At 43.9% G+C, this 26,389-nt stretch overlaps 1 protein-coding gene across 11 annotated transcripts in view; it reads right to left on the bottom strand.

The window, feature by feature from the left end:
* Window positions 1-20,404, bottom strand: part of CB2H6orf89 (chromosome B2 C6orf89 homolog) — a 45,345-nt gene extending 24,941 nt beyond the window's left edge. For 2 of the 11 annotated variants that reach the window (XM_045498019.1, XM_045498017.1), the window contains exons 1-3: window positions 20,176-20,342; window positions 3,857-4,064; window positions 2,952-3,165 (exon numbers count right to left, since the gene is read on the bottom strand). In XM_045498019.1, the coding sequence (XP_045353975.1) occupies window positions 2,952-3,165; window positions 3,857-4,064; window positions 20,176-20,177 (424 nt within the window). In that variant the 5' untranslated portion in view covers window positions 20,178-20,342. Of the gene's footprint in view, window positions 1-2,951; window positions 3,166-3,856; window positions 4,065-5,152; window positions 5,316-8,868; window positions 8,953-9,402; window positions 9,441-9,916; window positions 9,936-12,980; window positions 13,114-20,175 lie in introns of those variants that run through there. The other 9 variants (XM_045498016.1, XM_045498020.1, XM_045498018.1 and 6 more) reach the window with 8 other exon arrangements.
* Window positions 20,405-26,389: the final 5,985 nt, after the last annotated feature.

The raw sequence follows: 26,389 nt of genomic DNA, 5'->3' as shown, positions 1-26,389 counted from the left end.
ATTAGTTGTACATGCCCACAGCTTCCCAGAATGATCACACACAAGAATATATGGTGCATCAATATCCACACTGGTAAGTAAAAGCAGCACTTTAATAGTCAACAACATTAAAGAGCTAAAAACCACACCCTTCCAATGCTCTCTCTTTACAACTGAGCTCCAAGAATTCAGTTTCCACCTGCAAGGCAAAATACTCATTTGGAGTGAACCCAATAGTTAGGCTTATTGACAAGACACGAAGGTTTCTTGAATTATTAGACTCTGATTTAGAGAATGAGCAATAGTGGTCCATCAACTGTCACTTCCTAACTCAATAGCCTAAGGAAATTTCCCTTACAGGACAGGGAGAAACAGAGTAACTGCCATCAATTTGGTCCTAAAAACTGCTGACTTGATCTCTGTGTGCCAAAGGGCAGAAGATGCCTTTAGGGAGGCAGTGAGAGGAAGACAGGAAAGGAGGCTGATGCGTTGATGCGTGTGAGGAAGCAGCATCAGGCTGGCCTGACAAGTTTCTCTGGGTCTTTCCCCCATGTGCTCTGGACCTTTCTGACAGAGGAGTTGGAAACATCACTTTTTTTTTTTTTTTTTTAAGCTTTGTTGATGACATTTCAAAAATACAAGGAAGTTATATCTGGAATTAAAAACTCTATACATATGAGCTAACTAAAAAAAAAAAAAAAAAAAAAAAAAAACCAAAAAAACCTCACAAGGCTTTTTGCTTTACAATGTTCCCTTCCTCTGATTTTAGCATAATTTTGAAAATCTTTCCATAATTTCCTCAAGTCTACAAAAATAGCTTTCAAAGGAGACTCAATACAAGGGATTTTTATGACTGATTAGATCTTGGCTTAAAGAGTGACATTATAGAGGTGCCCGGGTGGTTCAGTTGGTTAAGTACCTGACTCTTGATTTGGGCTCAGGTCATGATCTCATGGTCGAGGGATGAAGCCCCATGTCAGGCTTTGCACTGGGCTTGGAGCTTGCTTAAGATTCTCTCTCTCTATCCGTCCCCAGCTTGAGCTCCCTTCCCCGCTCTCTCTCATACTTTCAAAAAAAAAAAAAAAAAAAGTTAAAAAAGAGAAAAGAGTAACATTATAAAGTGTAGCTTCCACTAGGAAATTTTTTCTGAACACAACACTGAGGAGAAAGCATGCTTCCTAAACAGTTTAGATTCCAGTTATGTTGGAATCTAAAGGTTTCAGAACAGTTACACAAAAACTCCCATAATATACCTGTGAAATTAATTTCCATATTCCTTTATCCGGGCAAATAAGATGAATACCACCAAAATAATAAAATGCAGGCCACCTGGGTGGCTCAGTTGGTTAAGCACCTGACTCTTGACTTTGGCTCAGGTCATAATCTCACAGTTCATGAGTTTGAGCCCCACATCAGGCTCCGCACTCACAGCGTAGAGCCTGCTTGGGATTCTTTCTCTCCCCCTCTCTCTACACCTCCTCAGCTCAAGCTCTCTCTCAAAATAAATAAACTTTAAAAAATAAAATAAAATAAAATAAAATGCCCTCTGTTCTTTCTCGAAAAGCAAATTTCAGGGGCACCTGGGTGGCTCAGTCAGTTAAACGTCCAACTTCAGCTCAGGTCATGATCTCGAGGTTCATGGATTCAAGTCCCGCGTCGGGCTCTGTGCTGACAGCTCAGAGCCTGGAGCCTGCTTCAGATTCTGTGTCTCCCTCTCTCTCTGCCCCTCCCCCACTGGTGCTCTGTCTCTCAAAAATAAACATTAAAAAAAAAAAGGTAGGGGCGTCTGGGTGGCGCAGTCGGTTAAGCGTCCGACTTCAGCCAGGTCACGATCTCGCGGTCCGTGAGTTCGAGCCCCGCGTCGGGCTCTGGGCTGATGGCTCAGAGCCTGGAGCCTGTTTCCGATTCTGTGTCTCCCTCTCTCTCTGCTCCTCCCCCGTTCATGCTCTGTCTCTCTCTGTCCCAAAAAGAAATAAACGTTGAAAAAAAAAAAAAAATTAAAAAAAAAAAAAAAAAGGTAAATTTCAAGTCTTATCACACGGTTACAATTTTCGCAAAAGGAAACTCCTCAAATGGTATGTCAGACCGGAAATTCCTGTGCTCCCACTGATACACTGTTACTAAATTTAAATGTTTCTTAAATTCAACTTATTGGCAAAACTGCACACTTAGGAGCACTAAGCATACTGTGAGGCAGAGGAAACACTATACTGAAAGAGTAAGACAAAGTGGGACAAAAACGCAGCCCAACAGGCTAAGGACTATTCGAGGATCTGGTTAAAAGCAAGCTGGACTCAGATGTTTTCAATAAATCAATAGCTATTTATTAAAATATCTATTATGGATAGGGATCACAGGAGAGAAAAGGGTAGAATAAGATACATTGAAATTTTCCTTATAAACAAAAATACTCATCCCCACCATGTGTGCTTTGGAATCAGGGGGTTTGAATTTGGTTCCCCCAGGAGTGTTTTTCTGGCAAGTTTCTTAATCTCTCTGAGCCTCAGTTCCTCAATCTGCAAGACAGGGACAACAAAACAAAAACAAAAAAACAAAACCCCCAAAAACCCCTATCAAATAGAGTTGTAGTGGGGACTGAATTAAATAAGACAAAATTGAGGGGTGTCTGGGTGGCTCAGGTCGGCTGAGTGTCCGACTTCAGTGCAGGTCCCGATCTCACAGTTTGTGAGTTCGAGCCCCGCGTTGGGCTCTGTGCTGACAGTTCAGAACCTGGAGCCTGCTTTGGATTCTGTGTCTTTCTGTGTCTGTCTGTCTGTCTGTCTGTCTGTCTCTCTCTCTCTCCCCCTCCCCCGCTCAAGCTCATTCTCTCTCTTTCAAAAATAAAAACAAAAAAATGTTTTTTAAAGACAAAAGTGGGAAAGTGTCTCTCATTAGATGTCAGTACATGTTATTTCCTTTCCCACCATACACTGGCAAGAACACCGTGTAAGTAGTAAAATACAGGATTCTACCTGGAAAGGGTCTGTCTTCATCACCCCCATGCAGAGGAACTCCCTTATTTTCTGGCATATACTTCTTGGTAATGGGCAAGGACATCAGCCGAATGTGATGGATGAGTGAGCGCCAGGTGTGAGCTCCAGAAAGCACCGGTTCAGGTGGTAATGGGCTGAAAGGTTGAATCACAAAGTAGGCAGTGAGCAATATTAATCCCAGGGTTACAAGGACCTATAAGGAAAGACAGGAAAAAGATTAATAATTGTCCCAGCAAACAAAATACTTTAATGCCAAGAAAAAAAAGAAAAAAAAAAACAAACCAAAAACCCCAGCCTCTTCCATTATTTTCACTGTGCCTTAGGAACTAATCCATTTTCATAAACAAGCCATTTATGTTCATTTTTTTAACCTTTTATAGTTTCATTTTTTAATTTATTTAATTTATATTTTATTTTTTTAAATATAATTTATTGCCAAATTGGCTACATTCACTCCTGAATGAAATACATTTAAAGTTTGAGAACTATGAGAACTGCAAGGCTCACCAACCTTCTTCTTCTTTTTGTTTTTTTCTTTTTTAAGTAGGCTCTATGCCCAGAGTGGGACCTGAACTCATGACCCGGAGATCAAGAGTTGCATGCTCCACCAACTGAGCCACTCAGCACCAGGCTTCTATGGGGCTATGTCCTCCATTAAAAAGTATACACAAATACAGTTTAATTATAAATATATAGCTTTCATCATGGATATTTAACAAAATGGGTCAAATTTCCTAGTAACTCATGGTAACAAGAGCAAAGGCCAACTTATTCATAGGAAAACTAAGGTTAGATGGTAGAAGCAGTCAACAGTAAAATTTGGGGAGAAAGTTGAAGAGTTTGTGCTCTGTTCAAGGAATCTCCAAGTCAAAACACGTTTTTACCTTATACACGGCTATAAGGAGAGGATACTGGGGTGGTCCCCTCTGAGGTTCATTCTTTTCCAGCAGCTGTCTGATAAATTTTTCAATTGCCTTCTCTGACATGCCACATTGATGGCCTGTCTGTCTCACCAAATCAACAGTCTCTGAAAGTTTGTCATAAATGCTGAGCTCATTGGCAGCAAGATCCATGTCTTCCAATACAAAATCCCTGAGAGAAAGAAAGTAAATGTAAAAAGAAAGATGGTTTCTTTAAAATACCTTCTTCCTCAAAGTTACTTCCTTTATTTTTTTTTAATTTTTTAATGTTTTATTTATTTTTGAGAGAGAGAGAGAGAAAGAGCAAGCAAGCAAGCAGGTGAGGGGCAGAGAGAGAGGGAGACACAGAATCCGAAGCAGGCTCCAGACTCTGAGCCGTCAGCACACAGCCCAACGCGGGGCTCGAACTCACAAACTGTGAGATCGTGACCTGAGCTGAAGTCAGACACTTAACCAAAGCTGAGCCACTCAGGCACCCCTCAAAGTTACTTCACTTAGAACAGAGCTTCATGGGGAAGGACCAGCTTCCTGTTTTCCCCAATCCACTGCAAGCCAATGCTTTTGTAGAACATAACGAATGTCTAGATTAGGTCAAGTTAGTACTACACAGCTTTTAAGTGTTCCTTAATTGTGGGCTAGTAACACAGTTTACTGGTTCACAGACACTTTGAGGAGCACTAGTCTACAGCACAATAAATCCCTAATGGGACTCTGAAACACTAGTGCCAACCAAAAGGATTATTGAAACCAATCACAGGAGGCCTGCTACTGGCAATTTACTTAAAAAGAAATGCAATATGGAGTGTTGTTGATCCATTATTTCTTTGCATTTGTATTAGATACACCTTTTAGCAACACAGGAGGAACTAAGCACTGCAAGATTTACTATGGGGAACGTACTGACACGTTTTGCTACTGGCAGAGCAAGAATTTCAGGCAACACAAAAACCACGGCACTGGGACTGTTCAGACCTTGCAGGCTAGAGTCCTCATACTTTTCTGCGAATACAGCTTTAGACAATAAAGAGCATTTTACTTGTATTTCATATACTTGAAAGACCTAAGATCTTTAACTAATTTCAAAATTCAATTTGTTCTCATAGTTACTTTAAAGCCAAACTGTTTCACAGTGGCCACAGAAGAAAAGGTAGAAACTAAAGTGGCAGAGTAGAATACTCTCTTGTAACATTTGTAACATGCAATCAAATCGTTCTTTTTAAAAAATGCTTGTGTTATAAGACAACATCTTCTGTCACTTACCAAAGGAAAAACAGTGCTTGGGATTTATGCTCTTTTATTGGTCTCTTTTTCCCTTACATGTAGAAGTCGTCTTATTTCATATATGTCACGCCCAAAGTGCTTCTAACCCCAGAAAGCACTGACGTGGAGCAACTCTATTTTTTCAGTAAGGAGATGCTGCCACCTGTAGAGCCAAGGACAAAGGTCTTGCAGCTCCTGCAGCTCCGTGGAGAAAAGCAAGCACCTCAGCCTATCTCCCCTTCCAGCAGCACCTCCTGATACTGACCGTTTGGTCCTTGGTAGGACTATTAACCCTTTAGTTCACTAGTTCTTAAGTGTGCCTCCACACTGGAGTCACCAGAATTTTTAATGAATGCTCATACCAGGGCCTCAGCCCAAACCAATTAAATAAAACAGTATTGGATTTCCAATGGTGAATTAACAGGCAGGTAATCTAGACTGAGGAATTGGTTGGGGAGGGGCGGGAACCCCCACACGCTAAAAGGCTAAATCCCTTCCCCAGACTCTTTGCTCTTGCTCAGACTGTGTTTTTCCTAGGCCACATAGGCTTTCATTTCCAGGTTCAGATAAAAGGATGGTGTAAACTCTATTTAAAAATGTGTATTTTCAACAAATGGTGCGGGGACAACTAGATATCCACATGCAAAAGAATGAAGTAGGACCCTTCCTTCTACCATACACAAAAATTAACTCAACATGTATCAAACACATAAGAGCTAAAACTATAAACTCTTGGAAGAAAACACAGGGGAAAAAGTCTTCATGACCCTCCATTAGGCAATGGCTTCTGAGATACGGCTCCAAAAGCAAGAGCAGAAAAAGAAAAAATAAATTGGACTACATTAAAAATTAACAATTTTTGTGCTACAAATGGTAACTTTTAGGAAAGTGAAATGACAACCCATAGAATGGGGGAAAATATACACAAACTCTATTTCTGACAAGAGTTCTAGTCCCACGTCGGGCTACACACTGACAGTGCAGAGCCTGCTTGGGATTCTGTCTCTCCCTCTCTCTCTACCCCTCCAGGGCTCTCTCTCTCTTGCACTCTCAAAATAAATAAATAAACTTAAAAAAAAAAAGTCAGATAATAAGTTGGGAGATATTGAGCATCTGGAACTCCTGTACACTGCTGGTGGGAATATAAAATGGTGCAGCTGCTTTGGAAAACAGCTGGACAGTTTCTCAAAAACTTAAGCAGGGTTACCATATGATCCAGCAACCCCACTTAAGTATGAACTCAAGAGAATTTAAAACATATTTCTGCACAAAAATTTGTACATGGATATCCAAGCATTATTCATAATAGCTCAAAAATAAAGCGATCCAAATGTCCATGAACTACTAAATGGATGGATAAAATGTAGTATATCCATACAATAGAATATGATTGAATAAAAAGGAATAAAGTATGGATACCAACAACATAGGTGAACCTTGAAAACCTTAAGCTAAGTGGGAGACAGTCAAAAAAGATGACATGTTGTAAGACTGTATTAATAAACTGCAAAAAGTTAATAATAGAGGCAATCTATAGAGACAGGAAGTAGATTAATTAGTGGTTATGCAGACACAGAGTGGAGAAGAATGGGAACTGACTGTCGGTAGATCCAAGGGTTTCTTTCTGGAGTGACAGAAATGTTCAAAACTTAAATTGTGGTGATAGTTGCACAACTTTGTGAATGTACTAAAAAACCCTGAATTGTACATTTCAAACAGGTGGATTTTATGGCATGTAAGTTAAATTTCAGTAAAGATGTTTTTAAAATGTGTATTTACAGGACCTATAGCTCAGGGGTTAGAGCACTGGTCTTGTAAAATGTATATTTATAGAATTTGAACTTACCCCTGCTATGGCATTTATTAAACTATACTGTTATGATTTTGGCTAAGTCACTTGGTCTATTTCCTCACCTAAAAAAATAAAGGGACTGAACCAAGAGGTTTTCAAAGTCCCCTCTAGCTCTAAAATTTTACGGGTATTGGAAGGCTTTGGGAAGTAGAAAAACTTCAATTCATTAGAAACTAAAGACTTCCGTCCAATTACATTCCTAAATGACCACTTCCAGTTGCGCCATCCTAAATGCAGGCACCGTGCTAAGCACACAAGAAACATGACCTTAGTAAATCATCACAGCAATCCCAAAAGGTAGGTGTGATTTCTTTATTAAGTTTTTAATTTTAATTCCAGTATAGTTAACATACAGTATTCTATTAATTTCAGGTATACAATATAGTGATTCAACAACTCTGTACATTACCCAGTGCTCATCATGGTAAGTGGACTCTTAATCCCCTTCACCTATTTCACCCATTCCCCCCACTTCCACCAACCTCCCCTTGGGCAACCACCAGTTTGTTCTCTATAGTTAAGAGTCTTTTTTTTGGTTTGTCTCTTTGCTTTTTGTTTTGCCAAAAGGTAGATGTGATTAATCTCATTTCACAGATGTTGAAAGTAAGGCTCAGAAAGGTTCCATAACTTGCCAGGATGTGGAGTCAAGTGTGCCTGACTTCCAAGTTGATGCTTTTTACCTTTATGCATGCTGCCTCCCTTACCAAGTATTTTCCTATTCTGAGCTGGCAGTTTGGAAACCACAACACCATGCCCCTCGATTATCACAAATGACTGGCTGAGAACTGGACAAGTGATCAACTACAATGATTCCTGGAAAAAGAATAAAGCGATAACTTATTACAACATTTTTCACATCTTGATTTTGTGACTAGTGATTCCAGAGATAGCATTTTTTCCTGTTGAAATTAACAAAGATATTCCAAGCAAGCAAGCAAGGATAATGTTTGTTCAAAAAAACTACAATAAATTACCCAACAACATCCAGTCAAAATCCACTAAAACTCATTAAAGGACTAGGAAAGAGAGCAGGGAGAATTCTGGAAAGGATTCCAGTAAAAAATTCTGACAAGTATTGGAAGGTGGGGTACGTGTAGGTAATCCCTCAGGCAGAAGAGAACATCATATTGGTGGGCCTTTAGGAGAACCGTGAAGGGAACAGAAGTACAAGTGAGGTTCAAAAGAGAATCAACTATCACCATTTCTGATGACTACTTCACAACCTTTGTAAATCTCTGCCTACTTTCAGGACACATAAAAACCTCACTAAACCCCCAGTTTTTATCGCAAAAACAACAGTTTTTGGTTTTCTTTTCTTCTTTTTTTTTTTTTTTTGGTAATTCAAATATACAATGGTATTATGATACTGACTATATTTTTGCAAGCTGTACATCCTTTCTCCTTGAGATTTTGACATATTTCCCAAGTTACTGGAAGGGTCTTTACCAATAACTTCATAAAGTTTCTAAGAGCACGTGGGGATCTTCATAATAAGCCCTCTTTCTGGCTTTCGTTAGACAAGTGGTCCTCAACTGGGGGCAATTCTGGACAGGGACATTTGGAAAGTCTGGAGACATTCTGATGGTCACATTTGAGGGGTACTGGCATCTAGTAGATATGATGTCAATTAAGCACACACAAAAAATCTTGTCCCTTTGGGTTGGGATTTCATACCAGCAAAGCAGCTCCCTTGCTGAGATTTGAAAGCCTTCAACACAAGGATTTGTATTCAAAACAAAAAACAGAACAAAACAAAAAACCACACACACACAAAACAAAAAAAAACCTCAAACACAAAGTCATGGCTTAGCATCAAGTATGAGGGCACTGACTGAAATCAGCTGAGCAAAGGCAATTCCTTTACCTCCAGAAAGAAAGAAGATCCAACTCTAGCAGGAATGAGCTTTGCCACAGAGGGAAGTTCCAAAGAGTGAGCTTGACTCTTAACCTGCAAGGGCACAGGCAGGGTCACTAGCAGAATTATAAAAATCAAGGTATCATGCACCACCCTAGACATCCTGAATTGCCAGAATCTCTGGGAGTGGGATCCTGGTGCAGAAGTATTCAAACTCTTCCCTGTTGAGAAAAGGCACACTCCCAAATGGGAGACACTGCTCTAGAACAGCAGTTCAACTAGGGGTGATTCTGCTCCCCAGGGGACATTTGGCAATGTCTGAGACATTTCTGATTGTCAAAACTGGAGGGGCACTACTGGCATCCAGTGGGTGAAGACTAAACATCCCACAACAAAGAACTGTCCCGTTCAAAATGTTAAGAGTGCTGAGGTTAAGAAATTCTGCTTTCAAGGGAGGCCAGGTTGGAGGTAAGGTGGGGGAGATAAGCCAGGAGGCTGTTCACTTCTGAAGGAGCATCTCAGGAATAGAAGGAAGCCACTGACAGCTCTGATGAGATGTTCTCCACAATTCCTTCTGTGTCTCAGTCTAGGAAAAAAACAGGACAGAGGCATAACCGATAGAATGACTCTAACAGAACTTACAATAAAAGTTTGTTTACTGCAGAAAACAGGTTAAGAGGTCCAACTAAATGCGAACCTCTCCTTTGTCCTGTTTAATACAGAACTTCTTTATGGTTATAAATATGTCCTAAACACTGATTTGACAGTGAACACCTGGAGGTGCTCAGCTTTCCAAACTAAACAGCTGTGCCAGCTAGGCAAGTCTAAGACGCAAAATAGATGCATCTAGCTACACAAAAAGGGGTGGGCGCCTCGGGGGCTCAGAAGGTCGACTCTTGAATTTGGCTCAGGTCATGATCCCAGGGTCATGGGACTGAGCCCCAAGGTGTGGTCCGTGCTGAGCACGGAGCCTGCTAAAGATTTTCTCTCTCTCTCCCTCTGCCCCTCTCCCCTGCTTGCATGCTCTCTCTCTAGAATAAATAAACTTTATTTCTACCTGCTCATATCCTCATCTTTTCCAGTTTCTACCGTTAAAAAAAAAAAATCCTTTCTCTCTAGAATTCCAGTGCTCGTGTTCTCCCTCCAGAGCCAAGTTCCTTAAAAAAAGAAAAAAGAAAAAAAAAAAAAAAAAAAAGGTATCACTTCACCTTCGTGTTTCTAAGGTCTCCATGTCTTTATTAACCACTCAAATCACATTTCTGCCCCCCTCACACCACTAATATAGCTCTCAGGTCACCAATGGCTCTCTACATGCCAAGTCAAAAGGACATTTTCTCAATTACTACCTTAACTGACCTCTCCACAGAAGTTCCTGTTGCCAGCCATTTCCTCCCTCAAGTGCTCTCAAACCTTAGCATAATTCTCTTTTCTCAGAGACCATACCCCTGAATGCTAGTATTCATCACAGTTGTCCTTGATCTTCTCATTCCCTCCCTGGCTTTAACTACCAGCTATTAGTGATTTCCAAATCTCTTCTCCAGTCTAAAACCCTCCAGAACTCCAGACCCATCCATCTATCTATATACCAGACACTCTGGCAGAAATTTCCTTCTGTTCCCTATATGTAATGTGCCCATAAGTGCCTTATTATTCCTGCCCCCCCACCCCCACAACCCATTTATCCTACTATATTCTGTTTTGTAATTAATGGAAACACCAGTTCTCCATATTTAAAACCCCTCCTTTTTCATCACCACTAATGAACCAATCACTAAATCCTCGATTCTACTCCCTGTATAGTTCCGACATTCATCATCTCCTTTTTAGCTCTACGTTAATGGTAGTCAAGGCTCTCAACATCTGTCCTGTGGACCATCACAAAGATAAATTTAATCTCTATACTGCCAGTTCTCCTTCTCCTCTCTGATCCATCCTCAACTCGCCCCACAAATTATTTTTCTGAAACAAATCAGCTAATGTTACTTGTCTATTTAAAGCAACTTCCTTGAATCCCCATGTCCTGCTGTGGAACAATTTAGCAAGGTGGTTAAGAAGGCAAATGGACTTGGAAAAAGCTAAATACAAACACCTGATCTTCCACTACTGTATAGTCATGAGACAGTACTTAATCTAAGCCTCTGAGTTTTCATCATTTTATAAAATAGGGATAATTGTGTCTTTCCAACACTGCTGTGAAGGGATTACGAGATGATGAATGTAAAACATTTGTCCCAATACCCGAATTTAAGACTTGGTAATTTTAATAAGACAAAGTTCAAATTACTTAGCTTCCCATTATGACCTGGTCACTGCCTACCTGTTTAGTCTCATTTCCTATTCCTTCCTCACGTTCTTCACTGTCATCCCATTTTACATCTTTTTGCTTTTGTACAAATAATTGTCTCTGCCTACCATGGGGAAAAGCCCCCATGCTTTTCCAATCAGTGAACTCCTTATTCCAGCCTTGATGTTTGTCCTTTGAACCCTAAACACAACTCTGATCACTTTGTATTATATTTATTTCCATGTCTCCTCACACTAAATTGTTCCTTGTGTTAAAAAGAAAACCACAGGCCCAAAATGGTGTCACTTAGGTTAGGGTCCCAAGTCAGCAAACCAAGACTTAACATCTAAGCTAACTGCAGTTTCAAATCCCTTGGAAATGTGACTTTACCCAGCCAACATGGAATTTCCTGGTCAGTGCTAGAACATTTACTGATAAACCCCATTCCCCCTTAGAATGACCTTGCCTAAAAAACTGGCAATGCCTAAAAAAAAATAATTTCCTTTACTTCACTCTCTACTTTGAAAAACCTTTCCTTTCCTGTAGCCCTTTAGGAGCTCCTCTCTACTTGTCAGATGGGATGCTGCCTGATTCATGATTTAATTACAGCAATTAGATGTTCAAAATTTACTCGTTTGAATTTTTTGTTATTTAACACTTGAAAGCAGAGATAAGTGGAGAAAATATCAGAAGAAACTAACAACAGACATGGAAATTCACCTCAGAGTCATGGAACCTGATCAGTATCGTCTGAACAAATTTATACAAAGGAACTGATCATTCTGTTCTCAAACGAATTTAACTAATGGTTGGTTTATTTTACCATTTATTCTTCTTATTTTTAAAAATACATCAACCTAAGGAGGGTTTAGGTGAGTAGATTAGGAACCTCTCATTTAGACAATCTCTGTGGTGTTGCTCGGTAGCTTGTTAGAGGAACAGGGATTAAAACTGGATCTTGAAAATTGTTTTGGTTCAAAGCAGAAAGAGCCTAACATGGACACTCTTTGGTATGCAAGTTGGACTAAGTGAACTTTAGTCAAACTTCAACATAGCAAAGTTGAGTTTAGGTTAATGGATGTTGTTCCTTAGAGAGAAATTTTGATAAACCCTGAACACACGATTTCATTAAGGGAGAAATGCCCATAGAGGATTCCACCATGGAAACAACCAAATGAGCAACCTGAAAAAGTCAGAATAGTTAAGCATCCGGGAGTAGTTTCTATTATCAAGCGATGACTAAATAAATATACTCGCGAATACCAAGGCTATACGAGCTCTTAAATAGGAAAACCTGTGACCAGCAAGGTTAGTGGTCTTAGGAACACTAGGCAGGAGATTTTTGTAGCAAATGGTGATTACAAACACCCCATTATCGGGTCAATAAATCAAGTCATATAACTTTCTGAAATCCTACATGCTATGTTTATCGCATACAAGTCCACACTTTATTAGAAAAAGACGTTTCGAAGGGGGGCGGGGAATCAACTCAACATACTAAAAAATTAGGAATTTTGTCAAAAGGGCAGTGAAATCTAGACTTCGCTGGCACCGATGGTGTTCTGGACACTGCCGTGACACCTGCGAAACAAGTTCCAACAGGGTCGACCTCGCTTTGCTCGGCCCCGCGGAGCCAAGGAAAAGACGTCTTATGGGAGTCGATCCTGGGGGAGCTGCCGGCGGTGCTGTCAATCTGCAAAACCCCAGAGGCTCAGAAAAAGAGGTTTGCGCAAGGGCAAGAGGAAAAGGGCCGCGCGAGGGTGTCACGGACGGGAGCGGTGGTGAGGCTGTCACAGGGCGGCCTCCCCCCTCCCGGCCTCGGGCCCCAGTCACTCACAAGCGGGGCCCGCGCCCCCTCGGGCTCCTCCCGCCTCGGGGACTTCAGCCTCCGGGCGAGGAGGGTAAGCCGCCAACCTCCTACTTCCGGGCGCGCAACCCGGAAGCAACTCCCATGCCACAGGCGAGGCCGTGCGTGCTAGGGTAGCTCCTTCCTCACGCCTCGCGCTTGCGTCAGAAACAGAACCCGCGACTTGGACACGCGCGCGTGCGCGAAGTTCCGCGAGCTCTGGAGAGTGCGGGTTCCTGCTCCCCCTGGCGTCAGGTTCCTCCTGCTCGTCCCCTTTCAGTCCTTACCAGGGTCTGTCCTCTTCCGCGCTCGCGCGAATTTAGCAGCTGAACTGATTCATCCAACGGCCTTTGATTGCCCCCCCCTACTCCGTGCCAGGCAGCGTGTTAGGCATTAAGGAGTGGGAAGGACAGGTAATGGAGGGCAGGCCCTTACCTGTGGGAGCTGAGTTTTAATGAGAGAAAGACAACAAACATTTGGTTTCCAACTTTCCGGGCTAGCGGAGCAAGGACAGCAGGTGCAGACCATGCGTTCTCCTCTTCAACCTCTGTCCCAGGGTAACCCCTGGCTTTAAAAGGCATTTGCATTACAGGTTCTGCGCCCCCTGGTGGGGAGTGACGCCATGACAGTTCCAGCAGGAACCTTTGTAGGGTCAAAGTTCTCCTCCACAGGTAGGAGGCGTCTCCCCAAAGATGTGAGGCAGCTTCCAATAGAGACCGCCTCCTGCATGGCTCAAGACCCTACTTACTTAGAAAAAACTGTATCCTCGGTGACTCCTCAACCCCCGTCTCCTCCATTATGACCGTGTACTGGTGGTTTAATAAACCACTTTTTGCTTGGTACCTCCCTTCTGTCGTTATTCGAGCGCGGATCCTCCTATAAATCTTTCGAGGGGAATCCAAGAACCGAGACTTCCACTGACACCATGCAAGCTTCCCCCAGTAACATCTTTTGGTGCCGCGACTCCGATCGCCCAAGGTAAGACAGTCCTTACCCCGTTGAGGCTAGAGGATCCCTATCTGATTTACTTTCTCGGAGGTCAGCTCTCACTCACTCTGCAATTTGGCCACTACTGTTACTGTCTATAGTTCTTCCTCTCCTAAGCCACTTCTGCCATAACTCTCACAAAGTCTGTGTCCCCCCGCCCAAACCCCGAGGACGTGCTGTATATATGTGAAAGCCTCTCCATCTGCTGGGCCGGTCCATTTTCATACTCATTCAATCTCCTGGATGATTCATCTAACCAGTAGTTCTCCCTCTGTGTTGTTGCCTCAAATCACACCTTCTTACGTGTTTCCCTCCCCTTCCCTTTCCGGAAAGATGGTCTCAATCAGCCTCTGATACTTAAATCCAAGGTGGGTACATGATAATCACAGTCTCCAGCGGGAGTTTATTTCTAAGAGGGTAAGGGCAAATCTTTGTGTCTATTCCAACTCCTCGAGTTAATACTTTTGAGAGGAAATCTACTCCTGAAAACATTGTTGCACTATATGCTAATTTGGATGTAAATTTAAAAACAAACAAACAAACAAACTGAGAGGAGCCTGGGATGAAATCTGGAAATGGAACCACATAGATGTTGAAGGCTGGGGCATGCATCCTGGCACTCAGGGACTCATTAGGGGTTATAAAATATACCAGATCCCTCCCTCATGGGCACCTCAATTTGGGGGAGGCAAGTAAAGAAAGGACAGGCTGCAATAATACTAATTTGGGCTGTGCGCCTCACCTGAGGGGACATCCTTGAAGGGTCGTTCTTCAAAGGAGGTAGAAAGGCCACCTCTCCTCTTGATACACAACATTCCAAGGGGGCACTCTTGGAATACTGTGTCTACTTCTTCCCCTTCTCTTTGCTATTCCCTTACATATGGGAAACCCGATGGCAGTTCCCGGGATTCACCACTGGGATGCATCCTCACTAACTGGCATAAGTTTGACCCCCAACCTTTAAAGAGGAAAAGGCTCATCTTTTTCTGCAATACAGCATGGCCCCAATATAAACTAAGAGATGGGGCAACAGGGCCCTACAATTGGACACTGGATTATAACACCATCTTAAACTAGACCTATTTTGTATAGACCAGACAAAGTGGTCTCAGTTCCCTTAGGTCCAAGCCTTTATGTTAAACAAACCTCAGGCTTTTCAAAACCTGCAAAATTCAGCTGTCCACTTTAGATTTCCTCACAGGCCTAAGTCCTAAGTCCCCTCCCCCACCACCAGAGGAGGCTTCCCCAAGCCCCACCAAATCCTACCATAGCCCAAAACGATGATCCATTGCCCCATATCCAAGACCACCAACACTGTCAAGTCCTAACAAGCCCCTTCCAATTCTGTGTCTCCTCCAGGAAATAGTTGAGCCAACCAGAACCACCATGTGGGTCCAAATTCCCTTCTTTATGAGTGATCTCCACCAAATCCAGAAGGACTTGGGAGATTTTTCCTAGGACCTTGACAGTTACATGTCAGGACTTCAGGGTTTTATACTAACTTTTGATTTGTCCTGGAAGGACATAGTGCTCATTCTCAATCAGACGCTCTCCAAGGCAGACTGAGATAGAATTGGGGAGCCCACCATCTAATCTGGGGATAAACTTCATAGTTCCAGTGCAAGGTATCTGGCAGATAACATGGCAGTTCCAATAACAGATCCTCATTGGAACTGCACAAGGGCAATGGTCCCAAGACCATCTTATAATCTAACAAATGGAATGTCAAGATGCCAGTCAAAGCCAATTAATTATATAACAAGCTGGCTTTCATAAACCAGGAAAAGGAAGAAACCCCCACAACCTTTATGGAAAGACTCAGACAGACTTCAGCTAAACATACTCTTGATCCCAGATGAGAGGCTGGTGTTACAGTTCTTAATGGTCGACTCATCACTCAGGCCACCCCAGATATTAGGAGGAAGCTCCAAAAATTCTCCCTAGGGCCAGACATCCCAAGCTCTGAACTCCTTAAGGTGGTCAATTTTGTGTTCTATGGCCAGGACCAGGAGAAGGAAAAAAAAAAGGGAAAAGGAAAAACGTAAGGACCAGAGACAAGCTCAACTCCTGGTGGCCTTGCAATGCCAGCCATCACCCCAGGGTCGCCCCCTCAAAAGGGAGACACCAAAAGGAGCCTGCTACCATTGCAAAAAGGAGAGACAATGGAGAGATGTCTGTTCCTTAAGCTCCCTAATGTGGCCTGTCCTAATGTCCTCAAACAGGACACTGAGAGACTGCCCCACTAATGGGACAACCAGGGGTTCAGCATCCCTTCAAGCTGTCACCACCATGGATTGAGGCAACCTATGGCACCAATGGGCTCCTCCACTCACTGTTTCCCTCATTGTGACAGAGCCCAGGGTGACCCCTTGACATGGCAGGTAGGACAATTTTCTCTTGGACATGGGAGCCACTTACTCTGTCTTAGCCTCCTTTACGGTAAGCTTTCCTTCAACTCCTGTCTGGTTATGGGAGTGAAGAGCCTACCAACAAAGCTAACCTAACATTCATACATTCTTGGGACTCAGTCAGTGCCTTTGAGAGGCTCTATGGGAAAAACAGGTCCTACTAAAGCCAGACCACTCAAACCCAACATCCCTGGTCCAACCAGGAGATAAGGTCCTAATTAAAACCTGGATAGATTGAGCTCCTGGATCCCAACAAACGCCTTTATGGAAGGGACCCTATACTGTTCTTTTATCCACCCCTACAACCATCAAGGTCCCAGGAATTTCCAGCTGGATCCATCTCTCCCGAGCCAAGCCTGCTGTGACCTCTAACAAAGAGGACAACCCTGATACCTCTGAGTATACCGGTGAGCCACTGGAAGACCTCAAACTGCTCTTCAAAAAGGGGCCATCTCAGATAAATCCTAAAATCCTCTATTCTGTTATGTCCAATACCTTAGTGTAGTCCTGCAGGGGGACTTCCAAGACTACACCCTTAAAGAAATCCATAGGTATGGTACCTCTTTGATCACAAGCCACTTCTGCCTCATGCTGCCCCGTAGCCCCCCTCACTTAATACTGCTCAATGCTATCTCAACAATACCAATTCTAATTCCTCTTGCTGGATATGTGTGGGACCCCACTTAGCCATTGTAACTCCTGCACCTGCTTCATTGTGGGCCACCACCAATAACCCCATTAGTTTCACCTATACCCGTCTCTGGATACCAACATGGACCTCCCAGCCCCACGTAAGTGCAAGAAACTTCCAAAGAAAGGTCATGGAACACAGCACAAAAATCCTAAATGCTCAGGGGCCCCGCCCAACAGCTGCTATTTTGTGACTGTTATATACTCAACTTAAACTCTCTAATATGACCTTCCCAATCTGTGTTAGTACTAACCCAACATCTGGGACCCCAGTGGGTTTTATTCCCTTGTCTCCCTGCCTTTATAATTTCAACCTAACTTCGGCAGGTGAGTCATTCTTTTGGGAAAGTGTTTCTGATTGCTACTTTAACACTGTTAAAGAGGAGCTTTTGATAAGGATCCCAGAACATATGTTCCAGGAGTTTTTCCAACAGGGGACAAGGCTGTTAATAAGGTGTATTGAAGAAGAAGGAGGTTATCTGGGCTGACGGGTGGCCCTGACAATATTGCGACATGGAGGACCAAGGACAGGGGGTGATGGTGACCTTTGGGGGAAGGTTAAGAGTGGGTCTTTTAAGGGGCACCTAGGTGGCTCAGTTGATTAAGCGTCTCACTTCTGCTCAAGTCATGATCTCATGGTTCCTGGGCTCAAGACCCACATCAGGCTCTGTGCTGACAGCTCAGAGCCTGGAGCCTGACTCGATTCTGTGTCTCCCTCTCTCTCTGCCCCTCCCCTGCTCACACTCTCTCTCTCTCTCTCTCAAAAACAAACTTAAAATTAAAAGAGTGGGTCTTTTAACGGTGTTAAAGTAGCAACGCAACTCTACAACATCTAGTCATGACCTCTTTGCCCACCTTCATATTGGCTTTGGTCCTCTTTAAGGCCACTGCTGGCCCTAGGGGAGCCCCTTTTGAAAGTGCCTTTATTTTCTTTTTTTTTTTTAATTTTTTAACGTTTATTTATTTTTGAGACAGAGAGAGACAGAGCATGAACGGGGGAGGGTCAGAGAGAGGGAGACACAGAATCTGAAACAGGCTCCAGGCTCTGAGCTGTCAGCACACAGCCCGACGCGGGGCTCGAACTCACGGACCGTGAGATTGTGACCTGAGCCGAAGTCGGACGCTTAACCGACTGAGCCACCCGGGCGCCCCAAAGTGCCTTTATTTTCTATTCTAACCAAGGTTCACCTGTGTCCTCAGAAGGGACTCTATTTTTGGAACTCAAGCATATGTGACCCTTCCAGATGGATGGAAGGGCACTTTCTTTGGCCTGGTTAGTTCCAGATGTATCCCTCATAGGAGTTACTCAAAGAGTTTCCCTCTCTATGGTAACTGAAACACCCATATCCAAGCAGGAGGTCCTTACACTCCTCTTGCTAGGGGCCCTCCTAGGGAGCAGCCTTTGGACTGGCCACAGGGATCACGAGGACTGTCCTTCTCCACTCTCTCAAGAATTAGGCAAATCCATTCAAGAAACTATGTAAGTCTTGGCAACCTTAGGCCACCAACTCAACTCACTGGCAGGTAGGACAATTAATTTTCTTTTAGACATGGGAGCCACCTACTCTGTCTTAACCTCCTTTACAGGTAAGCTTTCCTTCAACTCCAGTCTGGTTGTCCTGGTGGTCACTCTCAGGGGTAGTCCTCCAAAATCGAAGGGCATTAGATAGCTTACTTTAGCCCAAAGGGGCACATTAGTCCAGGAAGAATGTTGCTTTTATGTCTATCAGTCAGGTTATTCAAGAAAGTATCAAAAGACTTCAAACGCAAGCCCATCGTCTCCTATCAGCAAGCACATCCACCATCTCCCTATCCTGGGGTCTTATGTCATGGATACTTCCCTTCATGGGACCTTTCCTTTGTGTGATCCTTTTGCTTTTTGAACCATGTCTTCCTAATCTTATAACTAAGTTCATCTCCTCTTGTGGTAGACAAGACCACCTTCACCTCTTACTGCAACAAGGATATCAGCCCCTTTCGAGAAAACATCAAGACTACTATAGCCCCTGGACTGGAGTGGTCAAACCTTCTGAGACCAGGACACAAGCCCTACTCCACCCTATAACCTCATACCACCTCCTCATGGCCCAGACAGATATCAAAGAGTGAAACTCTAATGAAAACACTGCCCCTGTTCAGTAGGAAGCAGCTACAGAAGCTTGACTTTGGCCCTCAACCTGAAAGATTTCAGAGCCCCAAGTCCTTGAAGGGGAAATAACAGAGTAGGCACTTGGTTAGCTATGAGCTGGAGGCAGGGAAGGCCATAAACAGGTTACATTTAGAGACCTGAGGGCAAAAGGTTCCCAACTTTCCAGGGCTCTAAGACCCAGAGCAGCAGGTACAAGGCTTGCGCTTCTCTCTAACTCTTCTGCCCCAGAGTAACCCTAGACTTCATTACAATGCATTTGTATTAGTTTGCCATCCCCGTTGGGAAACGGACATGACAGTTTCCCGAGACAGTTTCGACAAGAACCTTGTAGGGTCAAAGTTCCCCCTACCGGTAGGAGTGAAAAAACAACTGTAGCCTCGGGGCAGTCGCTAACTCCAGGCCTGCCCACTCCATCCTGAAAGTGTACTGCCCTTTAAAAAACTGCTTTGTGCTTGCTACCTTCCTTCTCACGGTCTTTATGCCAGTGCGGATCCTCGTGTAAATCTTTTGTGGGGAATGCAAGAACCGAGACTTCCACTGACACAAGGCAAGCTTCCACGGCTAACAATTAATAAAAGGTGTTTCGAAGGGGGCCAGGAATCTACTCCATATACCAAAAAATGAAGAATGTTGTCAAAAGAGCAGTGAAATCTAGACTTCGCTAGCACCGATGGTGTTCTGGACACTGCCGTGACACCTGCGAAACAAGTTCCAACAGGGTCGACCTCGCTTTGCTCGGCCCCGCGGAGCCAAGGAAAAGACGTCTTATGGGAGTCGACCCCGGGGGAGCTGCCGGTGGTGCTGTCAATCTGCAAAACCCCAGAGGCTCAGAAAAGAGGTTTGCGCAAGGGCAAGAGGAAAAGGGCCGCGCGAGGGTGTCACGGACGGGAGCGGCGGTGAGGCTGTCACAGGGCGGCCTCCCCCCTCCCGGCCTCGGGCCCCAGTCACTCACATGCGGGGCCCGCGCCCCCTCGGGCTCCTCCCGCCTCGGGGACTTCAGCCTCCGGGCGAGGAGGGTAAGCCGCCAACTTCCTGCTTCCGGGCGCGCAACCCGGAAGCAACTCCCACACCACAGGCGAGGCCGCGCGTGCTAGGGTAGCTCCTTCCTCACGCCTCGCGCTTGCGTCAGAAACAGACCCCGCGACTTGGCCGCGCGCACGCGCGCGCGCGAAGTTCCGCGAGATCTGGAGAGTGCGGGTTCCTGCTCCCCCTGGCGTCAGGTTCTTCCTGCTTGGTCCACTTGAGTCTTTACCGGGATCTGTCCTCTTCCGCGCTCGCGCGGATTAAGCAGCTGAACTGATTGATCCAACAGCCTTTGATTGGGCCCCCCTTACTCCGTGCCAGGCAGCGTGTTAGGCATTAAGGAGTGGGAAGGAGAGGTAACGGAGGGCAGGCCCTTACCTCTGGGAGCTCTTAGTCTAAAAGAAAGACAAGCAAACAAATCATACAAATAAACACACAGCCCACTCATAACTATTTATTGGAGCTTACTCTGTGCGAGACATTGCCAAACCCTTTATGTTTGTGAAACCAATTCAACAACCCTATCATATAAACAGTCCCTATAGGGGCCAAAAGGCAGGCCACCCAAAGACGGACACTTTGGCATGATGATTATTTTGAATTACAAGCAACCAAGGGGCGCCTGGCTGGTTCAGTTGATAAAGCTTGCAACTCTTTTTTTTTTTTTTTTTTTTAATTTTTTTTCAACGTTTATTTATTTTTAAAGGGACAGAGAGAGACAGGGCATGAGCGGGGGAGGGGCAGAGAGAGAGGGAGACACAGAATTGGAAACAGGCTCCAGGCTCTGAGCCATCAGCCCAGAGCCCGACGCGGGGCTCGAACTCACGGACCGCGAGATCGTGACCTGGCTGAAGTCGGACGCTTAACCGACTGCGCCACCCAGGCGCCCCAAAGCTTGCAACTCTTGATCTCAGGGTGGTGAGTACAAGCCCCACATTGGGTGTGAAGTCTACTTTAAAAAAATAAAAGCAATAAAAACCCAGCAGATTTAGGAAAAGCTCTCTACCCACCCCCTCAACTGCCTGCCTATACCAGAAAGAACTATTAATAGAGATCCCTCTTTACCTAAGAAATTTATAGGGCAATCTTTGTTTTCCAAACATCTCTTGCCTTACTACTAAGAGAACAAGGCCTTCCTTTCCTTTGTATTCCCAAGTTCTGCCCCTCTCCTTAGCTCAGGATGTCTCATGTTGGCTATCTTTGGAATTTCGTGTGTGTGTGTGTGTGTGTGTGTGTGTGTGTGTGTGTGTGTATGCGTGTGCATTCTCCACATGTATGAAACTAAATTTGATTTTCTCTTGTTATTCTGTCTCACGTCAGTTTGGTTCTTTGTCCAGCTGGAAGGACCTTGAAATGCAGAGGAAATTCTTCCTCCCTGAAAATTTATCCTCATACCAACCAAACTGAGGTTTATGGAAAGGTTAACTTGCTCAAGATTACACAAAGAGTGGTGGGGTCACAATTAGAACCCAGGCTACTTATTTTGCCCAGTCCTTAGTGCCAAGATCCTAACTTTTCTGCTAGAGACCTGCCATCAAAATGCTACTGGGTTCATACTAATAAAGCTAACTACAAAGGCAGTATGATACTGATGCAGGGATAGGCAAACCAATTGTGCAGAATAAAGAGACCAAAATGAGAACCACACATATATATACACTTGCTTTATGACAAAGAGGTACAACTGAGGACTGAGGAAAGGACAATGCTATCACTAAATAGTTCTGGGTCGGTTATATATACATATGGGAAAAAATGAAACTTAACTCCAACCTCACACCATGCACCAAAATAAATTCTATGTGTATTATAGAAAAAAAAATCGAAACAATAAAACTTTAGAGTAGCTCTGTCCAATACCATTGCCATGCAAGTGACTAGTGAGTACTTAAATGTGGCTAGTCAGAATTGAGATGTTCTGTAAAAGATAAATTGATACAGTTTAACACACTAAAATTAGAAACCGGAGCACCTGAGTGGCTCACTTGGCTAAGCATCCGACTTTGGCTCATGTCATGATCTCTTGGTTTGTGAGTTCAAGCCCCATGTCAGGCTCTCTGCTGTCAGCACAGAGCCCACTTCAGTTCCTATCTCCCTCTCTTTCTGCCCCTACCCAGCTCATGCTTTCTCTCTGTCTCAAAAATAAATAAAAACATCAAAAAAATTAAATTAGAAACCACCTCTCATGATCAAAAGACACAAGGTACTGGGGCCTGGGTGGCTCAGTCTGTTGAGTGTCCAACTTCAGCTCAAGTCATGATCTCGCGGTCCGTGAGTTTGAGCCCTGCATCGGGCTCTGTGCTGACAGCTCAGAGCCTGGAGCCTGCTTCAGATTCTGTCTCCGTCTCTTTCTGCCCCTCCCCCACTCATGCTCTGTCTCTCTCTGTCAAAAATAAATAAATATTAAAAAAAAAAAAAAAGACACAAGGCAGGGCTTGATCTCACGACTGTGAGATCTTGACTTGAGCAAAAATCAACAGTCAGACACTCAACCAACTGAGCCACCCAAGTGCCCCAGAAGAAACAATCTTTAAAAAAAAATTTTTTTTAATGTTTTTTTAATTTATTTTTGAGACAGAGAGAGACAGAGCATGAATGGGGGAGGGTCAGAGAGAGGAAGACACAGAATCTGAAACAGGCTCCAGGCTCTGAGCTGTCAGCACAGAGCCCGACGCGGGGCTCGAACTCACGGGCCGCGAGATCGTGACCTGAGCTGAAGTCGGCCGCTCAACCGACTGAGCCACCCAGGCGCCCCTAAACAATCTTTAAAGATCAGTTTGGCATAGCCAGAAAGAACTTGAATGCTAACACTTTGACCTGTGGGCAGTGGCGGGCCACTGAAGGTTTTTGAGTGGGGTTGTGATGGGATCAGAGTTCTGTTATGGCCATATAAATCCCGTGGGATGGACGAAGGCTAGACTGGAGGAGGAAAAATTAACTTTGGAAAGTTCAAGGGAAAAATAACTTTGATGGTCTAGGTAAAAGGAATGGAAGAATGGGAATCTGCTCAGGAAGATTTCCCAGGTACGACAAATCAGGTTGTAGAAAGGTTCAGGGGAGGAAGGCAGGGGAAAGGCTTGGGCTCCAGCCCACACTAAATCCTGTGGGCCCTGCAGCTTGTCGCCTCCTCCTGTTGGTCACTCAGAGCCCTCCACTCTAAAACCTGGCTGGTGGGAGAAGAGATCATGAATGTGAAAGTGCTTGGCAATCTGGAATGTGTGTGGGGATGTAGCTGAAGGAGGGTGAGGAATCAAAAGATGTGTTGTGACTAGGACAACAGTGACTGGGGCACAGGAGGAGGAACGGTTTGGGGGAGAGGATAGGGACGGAAATGATGGATAAACATACTCATTTCTTTAGTCTGGGCTTCTGTTGGCATTTAGAAAAACCCTTGAGAAGGTTTCCAGGTGGTAACACTCTGTGCCACAGAATTGCCTGTGGTGACTTAGCTCCGCCCAGCCACTGGAGGCTCTCTCTGTTCAGGTTCCGGCCTGGACCAGGCCCTGTGGGAATGCTGAACTGAACCGAACTTGGACGTGGTCCCTAATATGGGCTCTTATCAATCTACTTGGAGAGAAGAGAATGTGTACAAGCGGCTAGACAACAATGAAAGGTGGCAGAGGACTAAAGACCAAGAAGGGAGAAAGGGAGAGAACCTACTCGCAGACAGGAAGAGAGGATTTCTGAAGAAGTTGGGACCCAGGCATGGGCGAGGTTTGGGAAGCATTGCAAGGAAAGGGGATGGCCTGAGCAAAGGCCCAGAAAGTGGAAATGTTGGTGGCACATTTAAGGCATGGATGAAATGGTAGGAAATCAGGCTGGGGAAGTCAGGGTGAAGGCCCTTCAAGCCCAGGCCAAGTGGTTTGGGACTTTATTTTATTTAGTTTTTATAAATTATTTTTTTAATGTTTATTTATTTATTTATTATTTATATTGAGAGAGAGAGAGAACACAGGGAAGGGGCAGAGAGAGAGAGAGAGAGAGAGAGAGAGAGAGAATCCCAAGCAGGCTCTGTGCTGACAGCATAGACGGGGGGGCTTGATCCCATGAACCCTGAGATCATGACCTGAGCTTGAAATCAAGCTTAACCAACTCAGTCCCCAGGCGCCCTGGGGACTTTAACAGGCCAAGGGAAACCATTTCATATTTCTTGGCAAAGTGACATACAAGATATCTTGGGAGGAAAGCTTTGGCTGGTGTGTGTGTAGGATGCATTAGTGGGGAAAAGCCAAAAGGCAGGGAACCCCACAAGGGGGCTTCTAAAATAAGCCTGGTGTTAAAATAAGCCTGGTAATTTGGGAAAAAAGAATTGATAAGTCTTGATGATGTATCACTTACAGGGAGCAGAGAGAAAGAGGATGATCTTCAAGTTTTTAGCCCCCAAAATGATGTTTCTGTAAGAGTTTATAATTTTGGTTTTAATAAAGCACATTTATTAAGAAGACAAATTAAGCTTAACAGAATAGATGAAGTTAATACAAGACACTCAGAGTAATTTAAGGTGGACTATTAGTTATACTCAGAAATCTCTGTAAATTCCTCCCTGAAGTCACCCAATGTTCTCTTGGGGACAAAAGGCCAACAAATACAGAGTCTCTTGGGGAAGGATTTTGGAATGAGACAACAAGACACTGACTTATTCTTGTGTAAAACTCCAATGCATCCTCACTGTGCCCTAAGGCACCCAAAATAGATAGTAAGGAACTACATAAGATCCAGAGAAAGGTGACTCAAATAACAATAGACAGAATGGACCAATGATAAAGACTTTTCTGCCCAGCTCAAGGGTCATAAAGAGGACATGAATACGAGACTGCAGAAAGTGTAAAATGTATTATACCTTACCTTAGCCCGGCACTCATCAGCGTAAAATGTAGTCCTCTGCCCATTATTAATTCAACAAAACCTGAACACCCTATTCTCAGTACTCTTCGAGAAAGGCACAGAAATGAAGGAGAGGCCCAGCCTGCTCACTGTCTAGTTGATCTCTACAACACCGTATACCCTTATTCCTACCTGACAATTAAGGGAACTAGGATTGAACTAACTATACGCAGACACAGCTGTGATACTGAACAAGTCACTTAATCTTTGTAAGGCTCAGTTTCCTTAAAATAAAAAGGGTATAGTAACATCAACTTCATGGAGTTTTGAAGATTAAGTGGATCACTGAAATAGTAATTAGTAAAAATGCATCACACACAAAAAATAGTTTGCAAACTGGAAGCACTCAAGCCGAACATGGAATGAGGTTCGGAGGTATATCGTTATGAAGCAGCTTATCCGGTGAGGAGATAGTGTGGCTTTTTACTCTTCAGATATTTTATAATATTAGAACTTTCCTAGGGATAGGGATGGGTTAAAAGTAGTTACTTCATGGGGTGCCTGGGTGGCTCAGTTGGTTAAGTGTCTCTTGATTTCAACTTGTGAGATCGAGCCCCACATCCGGCTCAGCACTGATAGTGCAGAGCCTGATTGGGATTCTCTCTTCCCCTTCTCCCCTGGTGCACTCTCCCTTTCTCTCTCAAAATAAACTTAAAAAAAAAAAAAATAGTGGGGCACCTGTGTGACTCCGTCGGTTAAGCGTCCATCTCTTGATTTCATGATCTCACAGTTCATGGGTTTGAGCCCCACATCAGGCTCTGTGCTGACAGTGTAAAATATTTTTTAAATATTTTAAAAAGTTTTAAAAAGAGTAGTTACTTCATATCAATTTTGAGAACAGTTTAAGTTTTGTTTTTGATTTTCAGAGGCATTAACAAGAAGTGGCCCAAGTTAAGTTTCCTTATTTTACAGAACAAGCTAAGTTAAGGTTTGCCTATATGACTAAACTGGTTTGCCTGCTCAGGAAATTTTCAAGTCTGGTCTCCATTTGTGTTTGATTTTAACAATGTGAAAGTACACCATAGTTCTTAGCTCGATGCCTGACATAAAGTAAGAACTCATTTAGCCATCGTTATTTTTTTTTAATTTTTTAAAACTTTATTAACATTTATTTACTTTTGAGAGACAGAGCACAAACGGGGGAGGAGCAGAGAGAGAGGGAGACACAGAATGCGAAGCAGTCTCCAGAGTCTGAGCTGTCAGTCAGCACAGAGCTCGACTTGGGGCTGGAACTTGTGAACCACGGCATCATGACCTGA

This window comes from Leopardus geoffroyi, chromosome B2 (genome assembly GCF_018350155.1).
Source record: "Leopardus geoffroyi isolate Oge1 chromosome B2, O.geoffroyi_Oge1_pat1.0, whole genome shotgun sequence".
Taxonomy (NCBI): domain Eukaryota; kingdom Metazoa; phylum Chordata; class Mammalia; order Carnivora; family Felidae; genus Leopardus; species Leopardus geoffroyi.
Note: the sequence above shows the minus strand (reverse complement) of the source record. Positions and strands in the feature narration are given on the sequence as shown.